At 42.5% G+C, this 24,525-nt stretch overlaps 1 protein-coding gene across 2 annotated transcripts in view; it reads left to right on the plus strand.

Annotated features, from left to right (window-relative positions):
* MCHR2 (melanin concentrating hormone receptor 2) overlaps nucleotides 1-24,525 on the plus strand; it is a 245,449-nt gene that overhangs the window by 207,755 nt on the left and 13,169 nt on the right. For both annotated transcript variants that reach the window (XM_072141899.1, XM_072141898.1), the window contains exons 4-5: nucleotides 11,088-11,282; nucleotides 13,284-13,403. In XM_072141899.1, the coding sequence (XP_071998000.1) occupies nucleotides 11,088-11,282; nucleotides 13,284-13,403 (315 nt within the window). The remainder of the gene's footprint in view (nucleotides 1-11,087; nucleotides 11,283-13,283; nucleotides 13,404-24,525) is intronic.

Here is a 24,525-nt window from a genome sequence, read left to right on the forward strand (position 1 = left end):
ACACTTCAGCTGAAAGACTTTAAATCAACCTGTTAGCAGTTAATAAAATGGCCTGAAATAGAGATGTTAATGTGCTGTATATCTAATTATATCTGAATTAAGGTTATGTGGTTAAAAAAGTCATGAGTCATGATTTAAAAATACACTGCCTTTACAACATGAAGGCATAAATGTGTTTTACTAGTCCTAGAAGCAAGCAAGTCCAAATTGGTGAATATCGTTGTTAAAACGGAACCTTTAGACATGTAAAAAAAGGGGAGACATAAAAAATTTCTAGGGATAAAATATGGAGGTATAACCGTACTATCCACCGTCCCTTACACTACTCACTGTTCTTTCTCCCATAGTACCATATGTGTTTTCCCTATCCATGCAGAGGTATAGTACACACATTTGTGGATGTTTATATTATGACTATGTACACAAACCTGTCCCTTTTGGCATCTGCGTCTACCTGTAGGTAAGCACTCATACCACATATACTTCCCATACATTACCTATACATTTTTTTATATATCCCCCTCTTTTTACATATAAACCTATTAAAAGTTATGTTTTAACAACGATATTCACCAACTTGGACATAACGACTTATTTAAGGTAAATTTGGTTGGAGGATCACTCCACCCACCCACTTATTGTACTTTATAGTCATAGCAGTAGACCTTTTAACAAAATCTTTGTCACGGATGCCCCTGCAATCCATGTCTCTGATCGTGGGCACATCCGTGTCCTACGATGTGGCGCCACCCAACCCCCCCCCCCCTCCCCGGCCCGAACTCACGTCTCCTGGAACTGGACTCCGCGATGGTCCCGTCCTCTGTAGGCTGCGCTGCTGCTTGCTGAGGCCGCGCGCTCCTGCTGCTAGGGCGCGCACACGCCAACTCTGCTGCATTTAACCCCTTAACGCTCTGCGCCGTAGCTCTACGGCGCAGAGGTATAAGGGATGTGTGAAGAGGGCATACGGGCTGAGTCCTCTTCATAAAAAGGTGGCGGTTTTTGCATTTTGCAGAAAACCCCCTCCGCTAATAACCGCGGTCGGTGCTTGCACCGATCGCGGCTATTAACTATGTCATTGCCGCCAGCAAAGTCGCCGGCATCTTTATTGCAATCGCCGCACCCCCGAACGTCATCGGGGGCGGTGATCGGTTGCCATGGTAGCGTGGGGTTTTCTTTTGACACAAGGCTACATGGCTTCTACAGTTTCGTTACAATGAGCCAGTGGCTCATTGTAATGAATGTGCTGCAAAAATGCCATATATTGCGATACAGTAGTATTGCAGTATATGGTAGGAGCGATCTGACCATCTAGGGTTAATGTACCCTAGATGGTCTAAAAAATAGTGAAAAAAAAAGAAAAATAAAAGTTTAAAAAATAAAAAAAAATTATAAAATATTAAAAATTCAAATCACCCCCCTTTCCCTAGAACGGATATAAAACCTAATAAACAGTAAAAATCACAAACACATTAGGTATCGCCTCGTCCCAAAATGCCCGATCTATCAAAATATAAAAACGGTTACGGGCAGCAGTGACCTCCGAGGCGGGAAATGGCGCCCAAATGTCCGAAATGCGACTTTTACACCTTTTTACATAACATAAAAAATTTCTTTTTTGTACACATTTGTTTAATTTTTGAAAATGTATTAAAACACCATAAAACCTATATAAATTTGGTATCACAGCGATCGCACCAAACCAAAGAATTAAGCTGAGGTGGTATTTTGAGTGCACAGTCAAAGCCGAAAAAACTGAGCCCACAAGAACGTTTTTTTTTTTCAATTTTTCCACATTTGGAATTCTTTTTCAGCTTTGCAGTAAGCAATAAGCCCACACACAGGTATGTACATGTAAAAAGGAAAAAGTTATGGATTTTTGAAGTTGGAGAGCGAGAAATGAGCCGAAAAACCCTGCATCCTTAAGGGGTTAAATGACCAAAGTCCTCCTAATTGGCGCTGGCATTCCCGGCTATGCTACATAATCTGGTGGCTCCGGGCATCCCCTACCAGATCTTCAAGTCTTTCCCCTGAAGAGAAAGCCCTTCGAGTTTCCTGTGCTTTTCCAGATGCCTCCGTGTTTCCTGTGCGTTTCCAGATGTCTCCATGTTTCCTGTGAGTTTCCGGATGCCTCTGTGTTTCTGTGTTCCTGTTGCATTCCCATGTTCCTGTGGCATTCCTGTGATCCTGTGGCGGTCCTGTGTTCCTGTGGAGGTCCTGTACTCCTGTGGCGGTCCTGTATCGCAGTGGCCATCCTCAGGTCCTGCCATCCAGAGGTCATGCCTTCCAGAGGTCCTGCCTTCCAGAGGTCCTGCCATTCTGAGGTCCTGCCATTCTGAGGTCCTGCCATTCTGAGGTCCTGCCATTCTGAGGTCCTGCCATTCTGAGGTCCTGCCTTCCAGAGGTCCTGTCATCCCAGTTTCTGCCATCCTGAGGTCCTGCCTTCCCTGTGTCCCTACCTTGGCTGCCACCTCGGGCCTGGTTGCACCAATGGAGTGACCTGGTGGCTCTGCGCCACAGCAAGACCATCGTTCTCTGGTGAAGACCAGGGGTCCACTTAGACTCCATTCCTGGGTTGTGGCAAGTACCATCATTCCCCGCAGTGGTCCAGGGAGTCGACTGACTTTAGCCTCAAGAGACTCTCCCACACCCCAGTGCGGGGTGTGACAATCTTAAATATAATTGTGAAACACAAGTAGGATCTGTAGATGTCTTTGAAATTTCATTGTACAAGCGGTTCCTTAGTTAAGGAACCAGGCAACTACTTACAGATGACTCCTAGCCCTGGATACTATCACCAGAAATACAGTCCCTGGGACTGACGAGCTGCCATTTTGAGGTCTACAGGAGACCTGACAGGGTTCCATGGTGGAGGGTTTGTTTTCTTGGTCAATGAATGACATAGTTATCACCCTAGTCCTGAAAGAAAATAAAGATGTACATGATGTAGACTCCTACTGTCCCATATCTCTCTTAAATACAGATGTTAAGAAATATATATGAAAATATTGGCGAAGAGATTGAGATAGTTGATATCGGATTTTGCTCAGATGGAGAGTAATAAAGTCTATAGACTATCTTGAACTAAATAAGCTTAAAAGATTCTAAAAACCTATCTAAATATATATACCTATAAATATTAACCCACTGTGACTCATCCAGTATACCCAAATCTACCATTTGGGTTTGTATAGTTGCTGCTTGTTCTGGTACAGCGTGGTCAAATAGCTTGTTCTGGTGCCTGTTCTGGTACAGCTTGTTCTGGTACAGCTTCTTCTGGTGTAGCCCCGACCAGTGTCTATTTCCGTTCAAAAAACAAGTGTTGAGAGTTCATAATAATGACCTATACTTAGAATAGGTAATTTATTTATCAGTTTGGTGGCAGTCCATTTTATAGCAACCCGGTGATCAACTGATTGAATGGATCAAATGCCACTGGCACAGGATTTCCATGTAAGCTAGTAGAACCGAAGCGTGTATTAATTTGACTAGGACTCTACAGCTGTGGCACAATGTATGGCACTGTGATTGTTTCTAGAACACTGCAGCCTCATTAATCAATTGATCATTTGGGTTACCAGGAATTGGACCCATAGGCCTTGATATTGATCCCCTATCCTGAAAATAAGTTATCAACAATGGAGTCCCAGTAACCTCTTGTAAATGGGTTGCCCCAATGGTACCACTTATTCTCAGAATGAAATTTCATGTGCAATTAGTTGATCATGAACAAAGATGAAACCATCACCATACGGTGAGGTAATATATAGACTGACACAAAATGTACTAGTTGCCTTGCATTCATTGGCTTAGATCATTTATTGTGTACATTATAATGGTTTTACAAATATGATTAATAGATGGTCATTGTATCATTGATATCCATGTTTTCATATTTGATTTCATAGGAATAAGCTTCAAAACGAAGGCATCAGCTGTAGTGCTTCTTTCCCTCCGACGTATCTACCATCTGCATTAGCATTCTAGCAAACAATGCACACACATAGCGTTTCCCATAATAGTATAGAACGCTTGATCAGATTCTAACTAATGCCAAGGATGAGGGTCTGATTAGTAAGACATCTGGAGGGGGTGACCCTGGGTGAGATCCTGATGGCCATCAATGTAGAGGGAGACAATTCCAGGAATATAACACTCTGATCCTTGAATTGTTAATTTCTGTTTATGCACTTATTTTTAACAGTACGTTCTACCACCAGCTCAGAGGTACCACTTTGGGTATCCCTTGTGTACCTATGTACGTTAACCTACTCCTGGGCAGGTTGGAAAATATGATACTGTTTGGTTATATGCACTACCCAGGGATCAAGAGATCGGAAATGTTTCTCAGCTTTATAGATTTTATTTTATTCCTCTAAAGGGGCAACAAGGAGTCAGTTTCTAGTTTTGTCAAGAGTCTGAATCAAAACCTCATAGACATAAGATTTACATCAGAAATTGACAGCAGACTACCTACCATCTATCACAAACCAACAGCCACTAACTCACTACTCAGGTGAGAAAGTCACCACCCATTACCACTATGCAGGAGTATTCCCAAAGGGCATTGCACTACCCCACAGGAATATAAGACTCAGGCGAGTGATCTTAGGGTTTGGTTTCAACAACAGGTATATACCGACAATGTCTTGAGAACAGCGTTCACATATGCATCATAGTTTAATCAGACTGCATTATTTTCTAGTACCAACAGGGACAAACAAGATGAGAGTCTGTGGCAACTGATGACACCTATGAAAATGTGAGGCAGTAAGAAATTGATTAAAACAACAATGGTTTATTTTGTTAATGGTTGAGGAAATAAAAAAAATGGTTGGGCCCCACCCCCTCATTACATTCAGACTTGGACAATCCCTAAGTCACAGTATTTTTGTAACCCCCAAACCATCAGGCATGTGGTTGGATCGAAAACCATGTGGTTGCTTTAAATGAGGGGTTGAGTGCATTGTCTGTTTATAGAGTTGTCCACCAAGACTTTCACGAGTAATGTATCTGGTAAGGTCTTTCTCATCAAAGGCTTTAAAAACATTTTGTTACAAGGGGCAACATATACATTTACATGAATATCCACACATTTTCTTTTTATTGCATATACCCTAGTGTCCCTCTAAGAAATCAATTTTATTGTAAGAAACGGCAGGGCGGGGATGTGGAGTGTCTGATAGGGTTCAGTATGAGGTACTGCCCTTGTAAGGGTGGGAGTCATTACGTGGGGGGCAGTAAGTTGTTGTGTCCATTGAATACTCTTCACTGGCTTCAGGACTAGCCACCTAGTACCAGACATAAGGAGCATATCTGATAAGGAAATATTCTCCCCCTATATCCTAATCAGACTTATTGCTAATTGCTGTGAGTAATTTGTTCTTTGGTGTTTCCTCTCTTTATCATTGTGCTCTATATGGTGTATGTTTACTCATATGAGTACTTTCTAATGCATATATTTTTTAGGTGAGGACCAAGTAAAAGTAAGATAGATGCCTTGATAATACAAATCTGTTGCTAGCCACTTGCTATAGAAAAGGTAGAAAAGAAAGAAAAGTAGGGTCCATAAGAAAAACATAAATATGCTATGAAGAGAAACTACAGAATTTAGAAACATTACCGTATTTTTTGCCCTATAGGGCGCACCAGACTATAAGGCGCATTAGTCCGATGCGCCTTATATATGTAATAATTACATATATAAGGCGCATCGGACTATAAGGCGCGGGGTCCGGGGGCCGGGGGCGTGGCGGGGGCGTGGCGGGGGCGTGGCGGAGGCTTGGCGGAGGCGTGGCGGAGGCGTGGCGGAGAGCCGACATGACGTGACGCGGCGACGGGACGCAGCGACGGGAGCGGGGAAGGTGAGGGGGAGGTGGAGGAGGGCAGCGGATCATACTTACATAGGTCCCCGCTCCAGGTCCCGCTGGAGATCTGCTGTCTCCGGTCTCCGGTAGCGGGGACCTATGTAAGTATGGTCCGCTGCCCTGTGCCCAGCGCCATACATAGGGCGCACCGGACTATAAGGCGCACTTTGGATTTCCACGGAAATCCAATGCTTTTAAGTGCGCCTTATAGTCCGGAAAATACGGTAATTTTTAAAGGAAATCTCTCACCACATTTACACATGTACACCTAGTGACAGGTACCTATGGAGCCCTATTAACTAACTGACAGCCTTCTTTTAAAAATTGTTTCCTTCCCATCCCAATAAATCAATTTTATCTTATATGACCTGGAATCAGAGGGGATGTGTCTTGCCTGACCAGCCCCTCCCTACTCCTCCCCATGCCTTATGCCTCCTCACTATTCAGTAGTTCATGTCATGTGACCAGGGTGATGTCATCAAAGGTCTTATTACCTTTTAAATTTTCAAAATGTACCCCATGTATGTGTATGTTGACATGAAATCACAGCAGCCTCCATGGATTTCTACTCCTCTTCATCCTGCATGGAGGCTGCTTTGATTTCAAATTATCACATACATACAGAACAGTAGGGGTATATTTAGCTAATGTGAGGAGGCTAGAGGACCCAAGATGATGTCACTCTGGTCTTATGATATGCATATTACACAAGGCAGAGCTGTCAGTCAAAATAAGGGGGAGTGGGTTACTAGCAGGAGTGAGATTAGAGTCAATGCCAGCAGACATGAGTTAGGCAAGCTAATTTGCATATAATAAAAACTGCTGTAATTAAGGTATAGTGCCTCACTGGGAGTAAACTTTAGGTGATATGGGGAGTACTTGTACCCTTTATCAGCAGGCATTGCTGTTAGGGTGTTAAAATTCTGGTGACAGGTCTTCTTTAGGTTGAAAACAAAAAGGGATATAGGATTAGTTTTGTTGTAGTCTACATTTCCTTTAATGATGCCAAAATCATCTACCCATTTTATATTCTTGCTATTGTCATCTACCCATCTTCTGTGACACCCTACTACCGAATTGAGATTGCATTTTTAAAACTTTTACAAAAAAATTTGAGAAATCTCTTCTGGACCAATTTAATAGGCTATCATTGTCCACTTTTGTACAATACTCTCTTTCCAAAAAAAAGTGTTAGCAGTTGAAAACGGTTCTGCGATTCAGTACTTGTTAAATTCTTTATCTGTTTTTTCACTTTATGCCTATTGTTTCTATACTATTGTGAATGAAATGAATTTTCCTAGATTATCACAGCCTTCCATTAAAACTCTAATTAGCAGACAATACATGTAAGTATACATTTGAATTTATATGTTTTGGACATTTCTTTCATGGCATGTTTAATGAGTAATCGAAAAAATAAGTAATTAAATAAAAATTCACAAAACTACTCCATGGTTCCTGTCTCATCTACAAAAATATTCACTGGACTAGATTATTAATGAATGACCTGAAGTTATTTTGTTGTGTTGAGTCATTATTATGATGACTAAATTCTATGTCTGTAACTATTAGGAACAGAAAATGAAAGTCATTATTTTCACAAATCAACAGCTTGTTTTTGACATTTGGCTAATGGCACTTCATTTGTTGAAAACATTTCTTGGTTGTTTGAATTACATTTTATTATTAACAAAGGGATCATAAGAAGAGATGAGCAGACCTGAACTTTCTATTAGGGTGCTTTGGCGCGCCCCAGATTTAATGCCTGATTGGTGTCCTATCCGGCAAATTGACACCCCTGGCCATCTAGCCATGGCTAGAGGAGCTCCCAATCCGTTGTGCAATATGCACCTGAACCCCAAACCCTAAGGCTATATTCACACTGACGTATGGGGGACGTGTATACGGCCTACGTATATATACGCCGATATACGTCCCCCATAGACGGCAATGGGCGCACGGCGCCCTACGGGAGTGGTACGGTGCAGCACACGTGCGGCACCGTACCGCTCCGTACCCCAGAAAAAGATAGGGCATGTCCGTAGTACGGCGCCGTGCACCATAACTTCCTATGGAGAGGGGCGGGGGTGAGCTGCGCTCACCTCCTCCTCCTCTCCCCGTGCACTGCCATTGCCTGCTACGGTACGGGCGGGCAACGGCAGTGTGAATGTAGCCTAAGGGAAAGTTTGAGTCCGTTGATCTCAATTATAAGCAGAAAACTGCCTGTTATACACCTACAGTGGTTCTGCATTGTCTTATAATGGTGATCGAGGTAGCATTAGTGTAACTTTTGGGACAGTAAAGAAAAAGTTATTATAAAAAAAATCATGAATAATTAAAAAACAACTAAATGCCTTTTTCCTATAAGTACATATTGTGTAAAAACATAAAATATAAAAACCCTGCAAAATGGGTATTGTTATTTTTTTAAGTTATAAGTAACTCTCAAAATATAGCGACACACAAACAAATTAGGTTATAAACCTATAAACATTTGCTGTTTCCTTAATCACACTAAGCTAAAGAATATTTTTAACAATTAAAATCAAGCCAAAGTAAAATAAAGCTCAAAAATACAAGTACACAGTGAAAGCCAAAAGCAAAACCAGTAAGTAAAAATTGTAAGCACATTTTTTGTCTGACACAAAAAGGGTATATTTGTTTGATGAGTTATTAGTAGTTTATAGTGGGGATGTGACAATCTACCATCAAAATAAAACATGATATCATAAACCAGTGACACTTTCTCATAGATCCAGGCACCGAGACTGTGGTAATGTTCTTATATTTGTTAATGTTCTTATATTTGTTTCTTCCTTCTAAAATAACCATTTACATTTATGCTAATGAGGTAGAAGGCCTACCATAGCCCCTCTGTGATCTGGCTTATAAACTGTTACAATGTTGCTTTTTTGTAAATATATATTAAGACATTCTGTACCTTCAAAAATCAATAGAAGGAGACAGATGTATTGGAAAAATCATATACAATCTTTTTTCAGAATACAAAAATTATTAAAAACACTTAAAACGCAGCTGAAATCTCCCCAAAAACAGACTAACATACTAATAAGTATATGAATACAAAAATACATGCAAAAATATATAGAATAAATTAATTATTAAATGTGCAACCAAATTTGAAGTGCATTAAAGTCTAAAGTGCATAAATGAAGTGCATTAAAGTCTAAAGTGCATAGAAATTGCATTACCATAAGAATGGAGGTCCTGGGGAGAAGTAGTAGAGGTGCCCCACGTGTATCGCCCACTGCATAGGTTTCCTCAGGGGATTATTAGACAGTACCTGACCACAACCTAATAAAGCTAGGTTTCTGGTGGGATGCAGCCAGCGGAGCGCATTGCAAGCACTTCTGGTCCGCAAACCGGAAGTGCGTCATACCCATCATACCTTGCGTGCTTGTATATATGCAGAAGTACAGGTAAGTATAGAGCTGTGCAATCGCCATGTGTCCTGTGTGTTTCAAACATGCGGAAGTGTGGAACAGATTGCTGATAATTCATAAAATACATATATAGATCATGATTGACAAAACACTGTATAATGACAAAGTTCATGTTTCATTCTATCCCCTAAGTATACTTATAAACTGTAGTCACATAATGACATCGCATATAGCTTATGATTACCATAAATGAAGGGATTTTTTTGTTGAAAACGCAAGTTTATCAAATTTATTTTACATGACATAAAAATGTATATTTGTATGAACATGATTCGCTAATAAATAATAAACAATATTCATAATAAAATAATAATAAAAAGTTTACAGAATACATCACCTTGTGCATAGTCCAATAATCATAACATAAAATGTATCTAGACACAGATTAGTGCATAAATATACATACAATACCAAAATCTATAACAATCTCCTCTAGTGACCATCTTTAAAAATGACATAAAAGTGTACAGAATTAGTGATAAATGCAAATATCAATCCACAAAGAGTCAATTGTACACCCCATTATACTTATTTAGTTGACTTGTACTGGTAAACATAATGGGGTCATTTACTAAGGGCCCGATTCGCGTTTTCCCAACGTGTTACCCGAATATTTCCGATTTGCGCAGATTTCCCCTGAATTGCTCCGGGATTTTGGCGCACGCAATCGGATTGTGGCGCATCGGCGCCGGAATGCACGCGATGGAAATCGGGGGGCGTGGCCGAACGAAAACCCGACGGATTAGGAAAAAACGCCGCATTTGAAAAAAAAAATGTGTTGCGAAAATTGCACTTACCTTCACTCGGCCCTGTTCGGTGTATTCCAGTGCATTCCGATGCTCTTCAGCGCAGCAGCGCCACCTGGTGGACGGCGGAGAAACTGCCTTAATGAATCCCGGCCAGACCCGAATCCAGCGCAGAGAACGCGCCGCTAAGTAAATCTGCCCCAATGTTTATAAATGAACGCAAAACAATATATGTTAAAGAATCATTATAGAGTATGAGTTATGGACAAGCAAGCACATGTAAAAAAGGCCAGGTATGTATTCCACCAGAGCAAACAGAAAACTTATTGATAAGTAAATAGACATATCCAAACAATCCAGACATTCTTGTTTTGAATACAGGCAGTCCCCGGGTTACATACAAGATAGGGTCTGTAGGTTTGTTCTTAAGTTGAATTTGTATGTAAGTTGGAACTCTATACTTTATCATTGTAACCCCCAGCCAAATTTTGTTTGGTCTCTGTGACAATTGGATTTTAAAAATGTTGGGTTGTCATTAGAACCAGGATTAACAATAAAGCTTTATTGTAGACACCTGTGATAACGGTTTTAGCTGTTTATTGTAGCCTAAGGCTAAAGTACAGTAAATTGCCAACATCCAGAGGTCTGTTTGTAACTAGGGGTCGTATGTAAGTCAGGTGTTCTTAAGTAGGGGACCGCCTGTATATATTACTTGGGTCACAAGTGCTTATGTGGCGTGAAAGAAAAGAGCCCTGGAGCCCAGAGGTGCTTTTGTGATGTGCCCTGGAGCACTTTTACTCTATTTAAATATATTCACAAGTACATTTTACATCTAATCTATCTGGTTAACAATTCAAATAAACAGATGCCAGTATTCACGTGTGAATGGTTGACGCCCTTCTGTAGATTCCCTTTAATCTTTGCAAAAATCATTTGTAAAGTACACAACTATTTGTTGGAAATGTATATTTTGTATCATTGTATTTTGATGTTTTTATTATTTTATGTTACAGATATATGGCCCTTGTCCAGCCATTTCGCCTAACAAGCTTAAGAACAATATCAAAGACAATCCGTGTGAACATACTTCTGTGGGCAGCATCTTTTGTAGTTGTGTTTCCTGTCTGGGTCTACTCAAAGGTTATCCAGTTCAAAGATGGGTTGGAAAGTTGTGCGTTTGATCTTACTACACCAAATGATGTCCTCTGGTGAGTATAAGAAAGTTAAATAAGAAAGTATACTGGCAATTTGTTTGTGTTCTTGTGTTTTAATGGCAAGTTTTGACATTTTATACATAGTATATAGTATGTATAACATGTATATAGTTTATGCTGGGGGTCTGTGTATAGTTGTATATAGCTGTATATAGTTAATGCTGGGGGTTGTATATAGTTGTATGTAGATGTATATAGTTAATGCTGGGGGGCTATATATAGATAATGCTGGCGGTGGTATACAGTTATTGTTGGGGGGCTGTAAATAGTTAATGCTGGGGGCTGTATAAAGTTAATGCAAGGGGGTGTATATAGTGATTACTGGGGGCTTTATATAGTTAATAATGAAGGGCTCTATATAGTGATTACTGAGGGAAAGTTTATAGTGTTTACTGGGGGTTATATAGTGATTACTGGGGGCTGTATATAGTTATTGTTCAGGGCTGTATATAGTTATTGTTAGGGGACTGTGTATAGTTATTGTTAGGGGGCTGTATATAATAATTACTGAAGGGCTGTGTATCGTTATTGCTGGGGGGCTGTACATAGTGATTACTATGGTCTGTATATACTGATTACTGGGGGGCTGGGGGTTGTATATAGTTATTGCTGGGGATGTATATAGTGATTCCTGGGTGGATATGTATAGAGATTACTGGGGAGCTGTATACAGTGATTACTGGGGGCTGTATATAGCTATTGCTAAGAGGCTCTATATAGTTATTGCTAGGAGGCTGTATATACTTATTGCTGGTGGATGTATATAGTTATTACTAAGGGACTGTATATAGTCATTACTGGGGGCTGTATATAGTTATTGCTAAGTGGCTGTATATAGTTATTGTTAGGAGGCTGTATATAGTTATTGCTTTGGAATGTATATAGCTATTACTAAGGGGCTGTATATAGTGATTACTGAGTGGTTGTATATAGTGATTACTGAGGGGCTGCATATAGTCATTGCTGGGGACTGTATATAGTTATTGTTAGGGGGCTGTATATAGTGATTACTGGGGGGCTGTATATAATTATTGCTAAGGGACTGTATACAGTGATCACTGGGAGCTGTATATAGTGATTACTGGGGGCTGTATATAGTTATTGCTGGGGGGCTGTATATAGTTAATGCTAGGTGGACTGTATATAGTGATTACTGGGGGCTGTATATAGTAACTGCTGGGGAGGCCTTATAGTTATTGCTGGAGGGCTGTATATAGTGATTGCTGTACCCTGTCTGAACTACATTCTGTGGGGGACCTCCGCCAGATTTATGCCCAGGGACCCCACTAACATTAATTCAGCCCTGCTGTTAACATTGTGTTTACAAAATGCATGCATAGACACAATGTCAACATAGCATTAACACATGTGTTAATGAGTGTTTTTTGTAAATGCAATGCTAACAGCAATGTAATCAGGCAAATCTGTTCTCAGCTGTTGTGATGCATTTCAAAAGCATACCTTAATGACATGTGTGAATGCACCCACAAACAACTAAACATTCCTTTATTTCTACTTCATGCACCCACCTTGCAAACTATCATTTTGTTGTAATAATGTTAACATTTTTAAGTAATTGGAGAAGGTCTATTATTATTTCTGCAGTTTTGTATGGCCATAATTTGCACCTAATTTATCAAATTTCACATAATGGGGGAAATTTATTACAACTGAAAGGTCTGATGTTTGTGTTTTATGTCTGCCCAAAAAAATTGCACAGTCGAAAATTTGACAGTTTAATGTCAACATGCCCAATCCATTTTCTAGAATTTGCATTTTAATACTTTTGATCTTTTGTCCCAGATGTAGATGAGCCACTGTAGATTTATCTAGCATTGTTTTTTCCTCTATCCTATTGAAGTAAATATTCACACATGGCCAGTAGAAAACATGTATTTCTGACTTCACAACAATGTTATTTTATTATGTCACATTTAATCAAGTTCTAATTTAATGAATAGTTGAAGTGAATCCCATATCTTTTCTCTTTTCCAGGTATACTTTGTACTTGACAATCACAACATTCTTTTTTCCTTTACCACTTATAGTGGCTTGCTATATATTAATTTTGTGTTACACATGGGAGATGTATCATCAGAACAAGACAGCAGGACGGTAAGTTCAAACTATAACTGAATCAAGTAAAAGCTTTCATTTAAAACTACCTGATAATACTGTAATGTAAACTGTAATGTATTGATAAACTATCCTTTAAGATATTGTGTCAGCAATAGCCCCATCTTTACAAACAGAATGTGTAGTTTGCCGAGGTTGTTGGAGTTATTGGAGTAACGGGAACTGGAACATATATAATATTATCAATTTTGTCGAGGAGAAAATCTTTTAATATTAGTGGCAGGAGTTACTGTAAGAAAACAAAGGAAACTGTACTTACAGTAGCTGTATCCTTAATTTTGGGCCAGACCAGTGCCTACCACCACCAACAGTCTCTCTTGGTATACATGAGTTTAGCAAAGACTTGACGTAGACAGCGCACACCTACTGCAGCCTTAGGCCAGTATTAGACTGCAGTAGGTGCGTATTTATTTATCAGGCTAGTTTAAACTCTGCCATCAGTCTCTCCAGAGTCTATTGTAAATGTTGTGAGAAGATAGAATGTGGGCTGGGGCAGTGCAGTATGTTTTGTTAAACAATAAATTGACAGGCATCAGCGGGAAGATGTTGGGCAGGAGGAAGGCAGCAAGTGAGTTGGAGGCACTGGGAAGAAAAAAGTTTGGTTTGGAGCGCGCTAATAGACAGAAGGTTGGTTAGGCCCATGTGAGCAGACTGTTGGTGGGATGGGCAAAATGGCCAGACTATAGCTGGCTCTGTAGAATAAATAAAGTTAATTTTCTTACAACCCTTTTATCTCGCTGATTGTTGGTACACCTATGCAAACAAATAATTCCTCTGGTATCCTCACTCATATTTAATTTCCTTGAGCCCCAAATCCATAATCCCTGGATTTTGCATGCTCCTATCACCTCCTACCTTGGTTTTTCTAAAATTTTGTTCCTATGCCTTGACATAAACTCTCTTCTCTATAAACACAATTCTGGAAAAAGCAACTCTTCTTGGGTAAAGGAACGCTCTTAATACTGGAAAAACTGATACTGAAAAAACTAATTTCCCATATCAGTATTGTGGACACACTAAAATTGCAAGCATGCCCATTGCAAGCATGTGTTTTTTATTTATATATCTCCACACTATCAAATAAGAAAAAAGGGATGCATATTTTCACATCTTAAACTTAAAATATGAGGGGAACTTTATCAGAGATTGTATGCTAGAAAACAAGTGAACAAGCCTTAAAATAGTCACAATTCCAGGGCCAGCACCTTCACGAGCATGTTCATGTGAGCATGGAACATGCATGCAGGGGCTGGCGTAAGACATTGCTACCCCACATCTGCGCACTAGACTAAAGCTGTGCAATTCTATGCCAGGCAGGGTGCCAGAAAAAATTGCCTCCAATTATTTCCTGAAATTCCACTAGTTTACATTTTCTATTTGATTCAATAATGGAAGATTTTTTCGGTTCCTCTTTTCACCCATCTACCTACTGAAGTAGCACAATTAGCTCATGCCTCTACCACTTCCTATTGCCTGCTGTCACTACTCGCAGAACTGAAATAATTTTTTTTTTTAACATGCTTTTACACCATTACTGAAATAACCCTGCCTTGACCTCTCTAACTACACATCCATCTCAAAACTGCACTTTATCTCTTGAGGATTGTTTAGTCTGTTTTCAACTGGTCTCTAATAATAATAATTATTATTATTATAATTATTCCTTTATTTAAATAGCGCACACAGATTATGCAGCTCCACACAGAGCCTGACAAATCAGTGCCTGTCCACAAGCTCACAATCTAATCAACCTACCAGTATGTTTTGGAGTGCGGGAGGAAACCAGAGGATCCGGAAGAAACCGGATAGCACTATAGCCCCGGTACCCCCGAGGACGCCACGTGCAGTGGCGAAACATGTCGGGGGGGCTGTTTTGTATGTTTTAGATTCAGCAGTGTGCTAAACGCCTCGCAATTTAGCGATTGCATAAGCTATATGCTTGCATGTGTGATGGAATGATTGGAGACTAAGCATTAGGGCAAGATATAGGAATTTTACTCCCCCTTCCCCTCCTCCCCTTAGCTGGTTGAGGCTATATAATAGGAGTAGTGCTGGGCTTTGAATGTGCCGCACCATAGCTTACATACTGGAGGTTCTGAGGGTCACACTGGAGTGGGGCTACCCAGCTGAGAAATTTCACATATAGTTTAATGATCTTTGTTCCATCCCCTTACCTTTTAAGATAATTAGTAATAAAAGTTAAATTTTATGTGACAAATGGGTGGCATTGTCCCAATAGGACAAATCTTTCTCTCCCTTTGATACTCTACTACACATCCAGTCACTGTGGTCAAATAAGTAGCTGCTTATCTCTCCCACGATACAATAAGATTGCGCACCCGATTTCCTGAATGTGACGCTTCTCCGATCAGATTTGTGTCGCATGAGCCGGTGCCGCTGTGCCAAAATCCGGTCACATGCGCCAAAATCCCCTTCTAAATATCTGTCCCAGCGGCGCGATCCCTGAAAATGTTGAAAAACCCAACAGAAATGGGGTCCATGGACCCTTAGTAAATTAGACCAGTGCAGAGTAGAACTAGACAGTTCCCTGCTGCACCAGATTCATCAGTGTGTCTGATTCTGGATGATTAATCTAATTCAGTATAAGACTGGAGAGAGGTGCTTTCTACCTGCTATTAAATGGTTTAGTTTGCTGCTCCACAATTTTGAATTTTCTGGTGTACAGACTGAATAGACTGGTAAACAGACTGAAAAGGCACTCCTTTATAGAGGGGACACACATCATTTTTCAGTTCCCAAAAATGGTCTATAAACCTCGGTTCTTTTTTAAATCTACTGCACATAAACGGTTAAAAATTATTTACCATTAGCATTTATGAAACCCAAAATTGAGCTACTAAAAACTAAAGCTTTTCCCAAAGAAAAGCAAGATCCCATAAAACTATTGTAACAGAAAAAATAAATTAAGCAATGAGGGAAAAAAACTGAAAAATGGCCTGGGCATTAATGTTGAAAACAGGTGTGGAAATAATAGATACATTTTCTCCATTTTATACTGCACAAGATTTTAATACAAAATTTTATGGTGATATTTCTGTAAATAAAACTTTATTAATACATCTCCACTAAAATGTTGTTATTTGTAACTCCTGCAGCCCTTGATCACTTAGCCCTTGTGACTGCAATGGCTGAAACTGCTGTAGCTCTAGCATGTGGCTCCCCTTTGCTGTCTGAAGCACATACACACCTGCCTTTCTGATCTTACTCATATGGTGTGCGTGCGACTCGCAAATATTTTCAGACACATTGGGCAAACCAATCCTCCTTACACATGGGTGATAAAATACACCTTCCACCACAGGAAGGTACCTGAGGAAAAAGATCCCAGCATGATAAATCCTGAAAGGGTATCTTCCACATTGGATCAAGGTTGAGTTTTTCTAAATGGGAAGGTTGTCATGAAGCATATCACAGAATTTTTGTCAAATGGATTGCTGCAATCAAATTTCCAATATCTCTTGTGAATCAAAAGGTATCTATAGATTCTCATGCAGGTTCATAACAACTGGATAGAGCACCTTCAGCAGTGTCTTCAGATATGTAATTTTTCCCTGTGTTTAACCTCTTGTATCCACAGCCAGTTTTGGCCTTCGGGGCAAGGCCTCATTTTTTCAATTCTTACACATGTCGCTTTATGTGGTAAATAGAGATGAGCGAGCACTAAAATGCTTGGGTACTCGTTATTCGAGACAAACTTTTACCGATGCTCGAGTGCTCGTCTCGAATAACGAGCCCCATTGAAGTCAATGGGAGACTCGAGCATTTTTCAAGGGGACCAAGGCTCTGCACAGGGAAGCTTGGCCAAACACCTGGGAACCTCAGAAAAGGATGGAAACACCACGGAAATGGACAGGAAACAGCAGGGGCAGCATGCATGGATGCCTCTGAGGCTGCTTAATCGTACCATTATGCCAAAATTATGGGCAACAGCATGGCCATGACAGAGTGACCGAATGAGGCTAGATAGCATTTAAAACATCCAATAATTGACCCTGACACTATAGGGGATGGCATGCAGAGGCAGCGGCAGCAGCGGCAGGCTCGAGAGTGTCATGGCGACATACCCTAAATGGACTCAGGCTTCAAACCAATGGGTGGCAGAGAGGAACCAAAGGAGGTGAGCAAGAAGCACTGAAATGATTTCCTATGTGAACAAAAGGTTGACGGTATATTTAGTCGATAACACAGCATGGTGGCGACATAGTGACCAAGTTCCATAACGTATCTGGTGAAAAACCCGAAAAATGAGCCTGACACAGCTCTTTTGATAAGGGGACGACATGTGGAGGCAGCCATGGAGACGACTTCCATGATTAAGAGCGACAGTATGGGGCATTCATATTGCGCTGCTATGATTGCAACTTCAGGTCTCCAGCACTATGTATCTGGTGAAACACCTGAAAATTCTGCCTGACGCAGCTCGTGTGATAAGGGGACGATGTATGGAGGCAGTGAACTAGTAGTAGATTAAAGGTGCTGCAGTTAAAACTATGTTAGTTGGATCTTGGGATGAAGCTGGCGCTCCGCTGCCAGGCGAACTTTCGCCAATCCAAGCCCCTGTCTCTAGGCTACTCCCCAAACAGCACTTCTAAGAACCTTTTGTATAAGATCAAGTGTAGTAGCGTTCTTATAAGTTTGGGATATGGCGGGTGAGGGGAATGTAAACAGATGCGCAAGAAGCGCTGAAATAATATCGGTAAATGATAAAAGTTTGCCAGTATATTTTGTGGATTACACAGCAGGGTGGCGACAAAGTTAACAAGTTTGATGTGGAATCCATGAAAACAACCCAAAATTCTGCCTGACACAGCTCGTTTGATAAGGGGACCATGTATGGAGGCAGTGAACTAGTAGTAGATTAAAGGTACTGCAGTTAAAACTATGTTAGTTGGATCTTGAGATGGAGCTGGCGCTCCGCTGCCAGGCGAGCTTTCGCCAATCCAAGCCCCTGTCTCTAGGCTACTCCCCAAACAGCACTTCTAAGAACCTTTTGTATAAGATCAAGTGTAGTAGCGTTCTTATAAGTTTGGGATATGGCGGGTGAGGGGAATGTAAACAGATGCGCAAGAAGCTCTGAAATAATATCGGTAAATGCTAAAAGTTTGCCAGTATATTTTGTGGATTACACAGCAGGGTGGCGACAAAGTTAACAAGTTTGATGTGGAATCCATGAAAACAACCCAAAATTCTGCCTGACACAGTTCGTTTGATAAGGAGACCATGTATGGAGGCAGCTATATGGACGACTTTTGGAGGCAGCTATGGCGATGACGTGTGGAGGTAGCAATGGAGACAACGTGTGGAGCCAGCTAAAAAGACGACATGTGGATGCTGCTATGGAGACAATTTAATTTGGATAGTGCCTGTATGTGGCAGTCCAAAAAAGTTTTCAAACCAGAGGAGCAGGTAGGTGGTCCTCCATAAAAATTAAATAAATTGAGTGCCTGTATGTGGCAGTCCAAAAAAGTTTTCAAACCAGAGGAGCAGGTTGGTGGTCCTCCAGAAAAATTAAATAGATTGAGTGCCTGTATGTGGCACTCCCAAAAATTGCTTAAAACAGAGGACCGGGTAGGTGGCCCTCCAGAAAAATTAAATACATAGAGTACTATAGCTAGAGCCAGTTGGCCCTGGCAGAAAATAGCCAGTTTCCTCCGCTTTAGTGTACAAAGAGGAGGAGAAGGAGGACAATGAGGAGGAGGAGTGCATACATTATTCAGGTTGAGCTTCTTTCACCTGGTGGAGAATGAAAATCCGGAGAAATCCAGGCTTTATTCATCTTGATAAGCGTCAGCCTGTCAGCGCTGTCAGTCGACAGGCGTGTACGCTTATCGGTGATGATGCCACCAGCTGCACTGAAAACCCGCTCGGAAAACACGTTAGCGGCAGGGCAGGCAAGAACCTCTAAGGCGTACAGCGCCAGTTCGTGCCACATGTCCTGCTTTGAAACCCAGTAGTTGTAGGGAGCTGTGTGATCATTTAGGACGATGGTATGGTCAGCTACGTACTCCCTTACCATCTTTCTGTAAAGATCAGCCCTACTCTGCCGAGACTGGGGACAGGTGACAGTGTCTTGCTGGGGTGACATAAAACTGGCAAAGGCCTTGTAAAGCCTACCCCTGCCAGTGCTGGAAAAGCTGCCTGCTCGCCTACTCTCCCTTGCTACTTGTCCCGCAGAAGTACGCCCTCTGCCGCTAGCGCTGTCAGAAGGGAAATACTGTTTCAGCTTGTGCACCAGGGCCTGCTGGTATTCATGCATTCTCACACTCCTTTCCTCTCCAGGGATGAGAGTGGAAAGATTTTGCTTGTACCGTGGGTCCAGGAGAGTGAATACCCAGTAATCGGTGCTGGAATAAATTCTTTGAACGCGAGGGTCACGGGATAGGCAGCCTAGCATGAAATCTGCCATGTGCGCCAGAGTCCCAACGCACAAGAATTCACTCCCCTCACTGGCCTGACTGCCCATTTCCTCCTCCTCCAACTCCTCCAACTCCTCTTCTTCTGCCCATACACACTGAACAGTGAAGGACTGAACAATGGTCCCCTCTTCTGTCTCGCCAACATTCTCCTCCTCTTCCTCCTCATCCTCCTCCACCTCCTCCGATATGCGCTGAGAAACAGACCTAAGGGTGCTTTGGCTATCAACAAGGGAATCTTCTTCCCCCGTCTCTTGTGACGAGCGCAAAGCTTCCGACTTCATGCTGACCAGAGAGTTTTTCAACAGGCCAAGCAGCGGGATGGTGAGGCTGATGATGGCGGCATCGCCACTGACCATCCGTGTTGACTCCTCAAAGTTACTCAGCACCTGACAGATATCAGACATCCACGTCCACTCCTCATTGTAGACTTGAGAAAGCTGACTGACCTGACTACCAGTTCTGGTGGAAGTTGACATCTGGCAGTCTACAATCGCTCTGCGCTGCTGGTAAACTCTGGATAACATGGTTAATGTTGAATTCCACCTCGTGGGCCCGTCGCACAACAGTCGGTGAGCGGCAGTTGGAGGCGGCGCTGCGCTGCCCTGAGAGTGGCAGCATCTTTGCTGGACTTCCTGAAATGCGCACAGATGCGGCGCACCTTCGTGAGCAAATCAGACAGATTGGGGTATGTCTTGAGGAAACGCTGAACTATGAGATTTAACACATGGGCCAGGCATGGCACATGTGTCAGTCTGCCGAGTTGCAGAGCCGCCACCAGGTTATGGCCGTTGTCACACACAACCATGCCTGGCTTCAGGTTCAGCGGTGCCAGCCACAGATCGGTCTGCGCCGTGATGCCCTGTAATAGCTCTTGGGCGGTGTGCCTTTTAGAGCCTAGGCTCAGCAGTTTGAGCACCGCCTGCTGTCGCTTAGCGACGGCACTGCTGCTGTGCCTAGAGCTACCAACTGATGGCGCCATGCCCACGGATGGTAATTCGGAGGAGGAGGTGGAGGAGGGGTGGGAGGAGGAGGAGGCATAGTAGGCCTTTGAGACCTGGACCGAGGTAGGCCCCGCAATCCTCGGCGTCGGCAGTATATGAGCAGCCCCAGGGTCAGACTCGGTCCCAGCCTCCACCAAGTTAACCCAATGTGCCGTCAGCGATATATAGTGGCCCTGCCCGGCAGCACTCATCCACGTGTCCGTGGTCAGGTGGACCTTGTCAGAAACGGCGTTGGTCAGGGCACGGATGATGTTCTCTGACACGTGCTTGTGCAGGGCTGGGACGGCACATCGGGAAAAGTAGTGGCGGCTGGGGACCGAATACCGAGGGGTGGCCGCCGCCATGAGGTTTCGAAAGGCCTCGGTCTCTACCAGCCTATAGGGCAGCATCTCCAGGCTAAGCAACTTGGAGATGTGGACATTGAGGATGGGTTGCGCTATACTTCCTTTTGCGCTCCAGCGTCTGGAGAGCTGAACGCTGGTGGATGCTGTGGAGGATCGTGGAGGCGAAGATGGGGTTTTTGCAGGGGAGGTGTTTGGGCCGTGGTCCTGGGCAGGGGGCTGACTAGCAGATGACACAGGGGAAGGAGCAGTGGTGTGCCCGGCCAGAGGTGAACGGGCTTGGTGCCATTGAGTGGGGTGTTTAGCATTCATATGCCTGCGCATACTGGTGGTAGTTAAGCTAGTAGTGGTGGAACCCCTGCTGATCCTGGTTTGGCAAAGGTTGCACACCACAGTCCGTCGGTCATCCGGTGTTTCTTTAAAGAACCTCCAGACTTCTGAAAATCTAGCCCTCGCCACGGGGGCTTGACTACGGGCAACATTTGGCGCTGATGCACCAGCTCTGGCCCTGCCTCTCCGTCTGGCCCCACCACTGCCTCTTCCAACCTGTTCTGCTATAGGACTCGCCTCCGTCTCAGAAGCACTGTGTTCACCCGGCCTATCAACCCAGCTTGGGTCTGTCACCTCATCATCCTCCGATCCCTCAGTCTGCTCCCCCCTCGGACTTCCTGCCCTGACAACAACTTCACCACTGTCTGACAACCGTGTCTCCTCATCGTCCGACACCTCTTTACAGACTTCTTCCACTACGTCAATAATGTCATCATCACCCACAGACTGCGACCGGTGGAAAACCTGGGCATCGGAAAATTGCTCAGCAGCAACCGGACAAGTGGTTTGTGACTGTGGGAAGGGTCCAGAAAACAGATCCTCAGAGTATGCCGGTTCAAATGCCAAATTTTGCTGGGAGGGGGCAGACTGGGGGGAAGGAGGCTGAGGTGGAGGAGCTGGAGGAGTGCTGATTTCGGTGACATGAGTGGACTGCGTGGAAGACTGACTGGTGGACAAATGGCTAGAAGCATTGTCCGCAATCCACGACATCACCTCTTCGCACTGTTCTGGCCTCAACAGTGCTCTACCATGAGTCCCAGTAACAGGAGACATGATGAACCTAGGGAGTGTAGCTCTGTGGCGTTCCCCTGCTCCCTCATCAGCAGGTGGTGTCTCACCCCGCCCAGGACCACGGCCTCTGACCCCTGCAGTAGTTGGACGCCCACGTCCTCTACCCCTAGCCCTCGGGTTAAACATTTTCAAAATGAAAGTGTAAACTTAAAATTTTTTTTTTGTGGTTTTTTTTAAACAAAACAATGCTATCCTATTGCTATGGCTAGTTTCTAACCTACATTGACAGCACACAACTGGATTTTGTGCTGTGCCAGATGACTTTGAGTTATAAGAGAAATAAACGTAAAAAATAAATAAATCAGCAGACTGTGCCTAATTCAAATCAAACCCCTAATAAATTCTCCCACTTCGGTGTTTGAGGTGGATATGTGTGTCACTAAGAGCTAAACACAAGTCTCCCTGCAAATTACTCACAATATGGTACTAGCTGCACTACTAATAGCAGCAAGCCCAACCACAAGCAAACCAAAAAAAAATAGGAAAATATAACGCTATTGTAGACCTAAATAAGCCGTTGGGGTTCTCCTATGACTATTTTCTAGCCCACACTCAAAGCACACTGCTTTGGCAGATTACTGTGAGTTCTAAAAAGAAATAAACGTAAAAAAAAATAAATCAGCAGACTCTGCCTAATTCAAATCAAACCCCTAATAAATTGTCCCACTTCGGTGTTTGAGGTGGATATGTGTGTCACTAAGAGCTAAACACAAGTCTCCCTGCAAATTCCTGACAATATGGTACTAGCTGCACTACTAATGCCAGCAAGCCCAGCCACAAGCAAACCAAAAAAAAAGGAAAATATAACTCTATTGTAGGCCTAAATAAGCTGTTGGGGTTCTCCTATGGCTATTTTCTAGCCCACACTCAAAGCACACTGCTTTGGCAGATTACTGTGTATTCTAAAAAGAAATAAACGTAAAAAAAATAAATCAGCAGACTCGGCGTAATTCAAATCAAACCCCTAATAAATTGTCCCACTTCATTGTTTTAGGTGGATATGTGTGTCACTAAGAGCTAAACACAAGTCTCCCTGCAAATTACTCACAATATGGTACTAGCTGCACTACTAATGCCAGCAAGCCCAGCCACAAGCAAACCCAAAAAAAAAGGAAAATATAACGCTATCGTAGGCCTAAATAAGCCGTTGGGGTTCTCCTATGGCTATTTTCTAGCCCACACTCAAAGCACACTGCTTTGGCAGATTACTGTGAGTTCTAAAAAGAAATAAACGTAAAAAAAAATAAATCAGCAGACTCTGCCTAATTCAAATCAAACCCCTAATAAATTGTCCCACTTCGGTGTTTGAGGTGGATATGTGTGTTACTAAGAGCTAAACACAAGTCTCCCTGCAAATTACTCACAATATGGTACTAGCTGCACTACTAATAGCAGCAAGCCCAGCCACAAGCAAACCAAAAAAAAAGGAAAATATAACGCTATTGTAGGCCTAAATAAGCCATTGGGGTTCTCCTTTGGCTATTTTCTAGCCCACACTCAAAGCACACTGCTTTGGCAGATTACTGTGTATTCTAAAAAGAAATAAACGTAAAAAAAAAAAAATCAGCAGACTCTGCCTAATTCAAATCAAACCCCTAATAAATTGTCCCACTTCGGTGTTTGAGGTGGATATGTGTGTCACTAAGAGCTAAACACAACGGTAGCAAGTCCCCCTGCAAATTACTCACAATATGGTACTAGCTGCACTACTAATGCCAGCAAGCCCAGCCACAAGCAAACCAAAAAAAATAGGAAAATATAACGCTATTGTAGGCCTAAGTAAGCCGTTGGGGTTCTCCTATGGCTATTTTCTAGCCCACACTCAAAGCACACTGCTTTGGCAGATTACTATGAGTTCTAAAAAGAAATAAACGTAAAAAAAAATAAATCAGCAGACTCGGCGTAATTCAAATCAAACCCCTAATAAATTGTCTCACTTCGTTGTTTGAGGTGGATATGTGTGTCACTAAGAGCTAAACACAAGTCTCCCTGCAAATTCCTGACAATATGGTACTAGCTGCACTACTAATGCCAGCAAGCCCAGCCACAAGCAAACCAAAAAAAAGGAAAATAAAACATTATTGTAGGCCTAAGAAGGGCTGTTGGGTTCTTGTAGAATCACTCCTGCCTAACACTATTCTAATAGAACACCCTAACGCTTTCCCTGACCAGCAGCAGCTCTCTCCCTAGCGGCATCCAG

This window comes from Engystomops pustulosus, chromosome 3, assembly GCF_040894005.1.
Source record: "Engystomops pustulosus chromosome 3, aEngPut4.maternal, whole genome shotgun sequence".
Classification (NCBI taxonomy): Eukaryota; Metazoa; Chordata; class Amphibia; order Anura; family Leptodactylidae; genus Engystomops; species Engystomops pustulosus.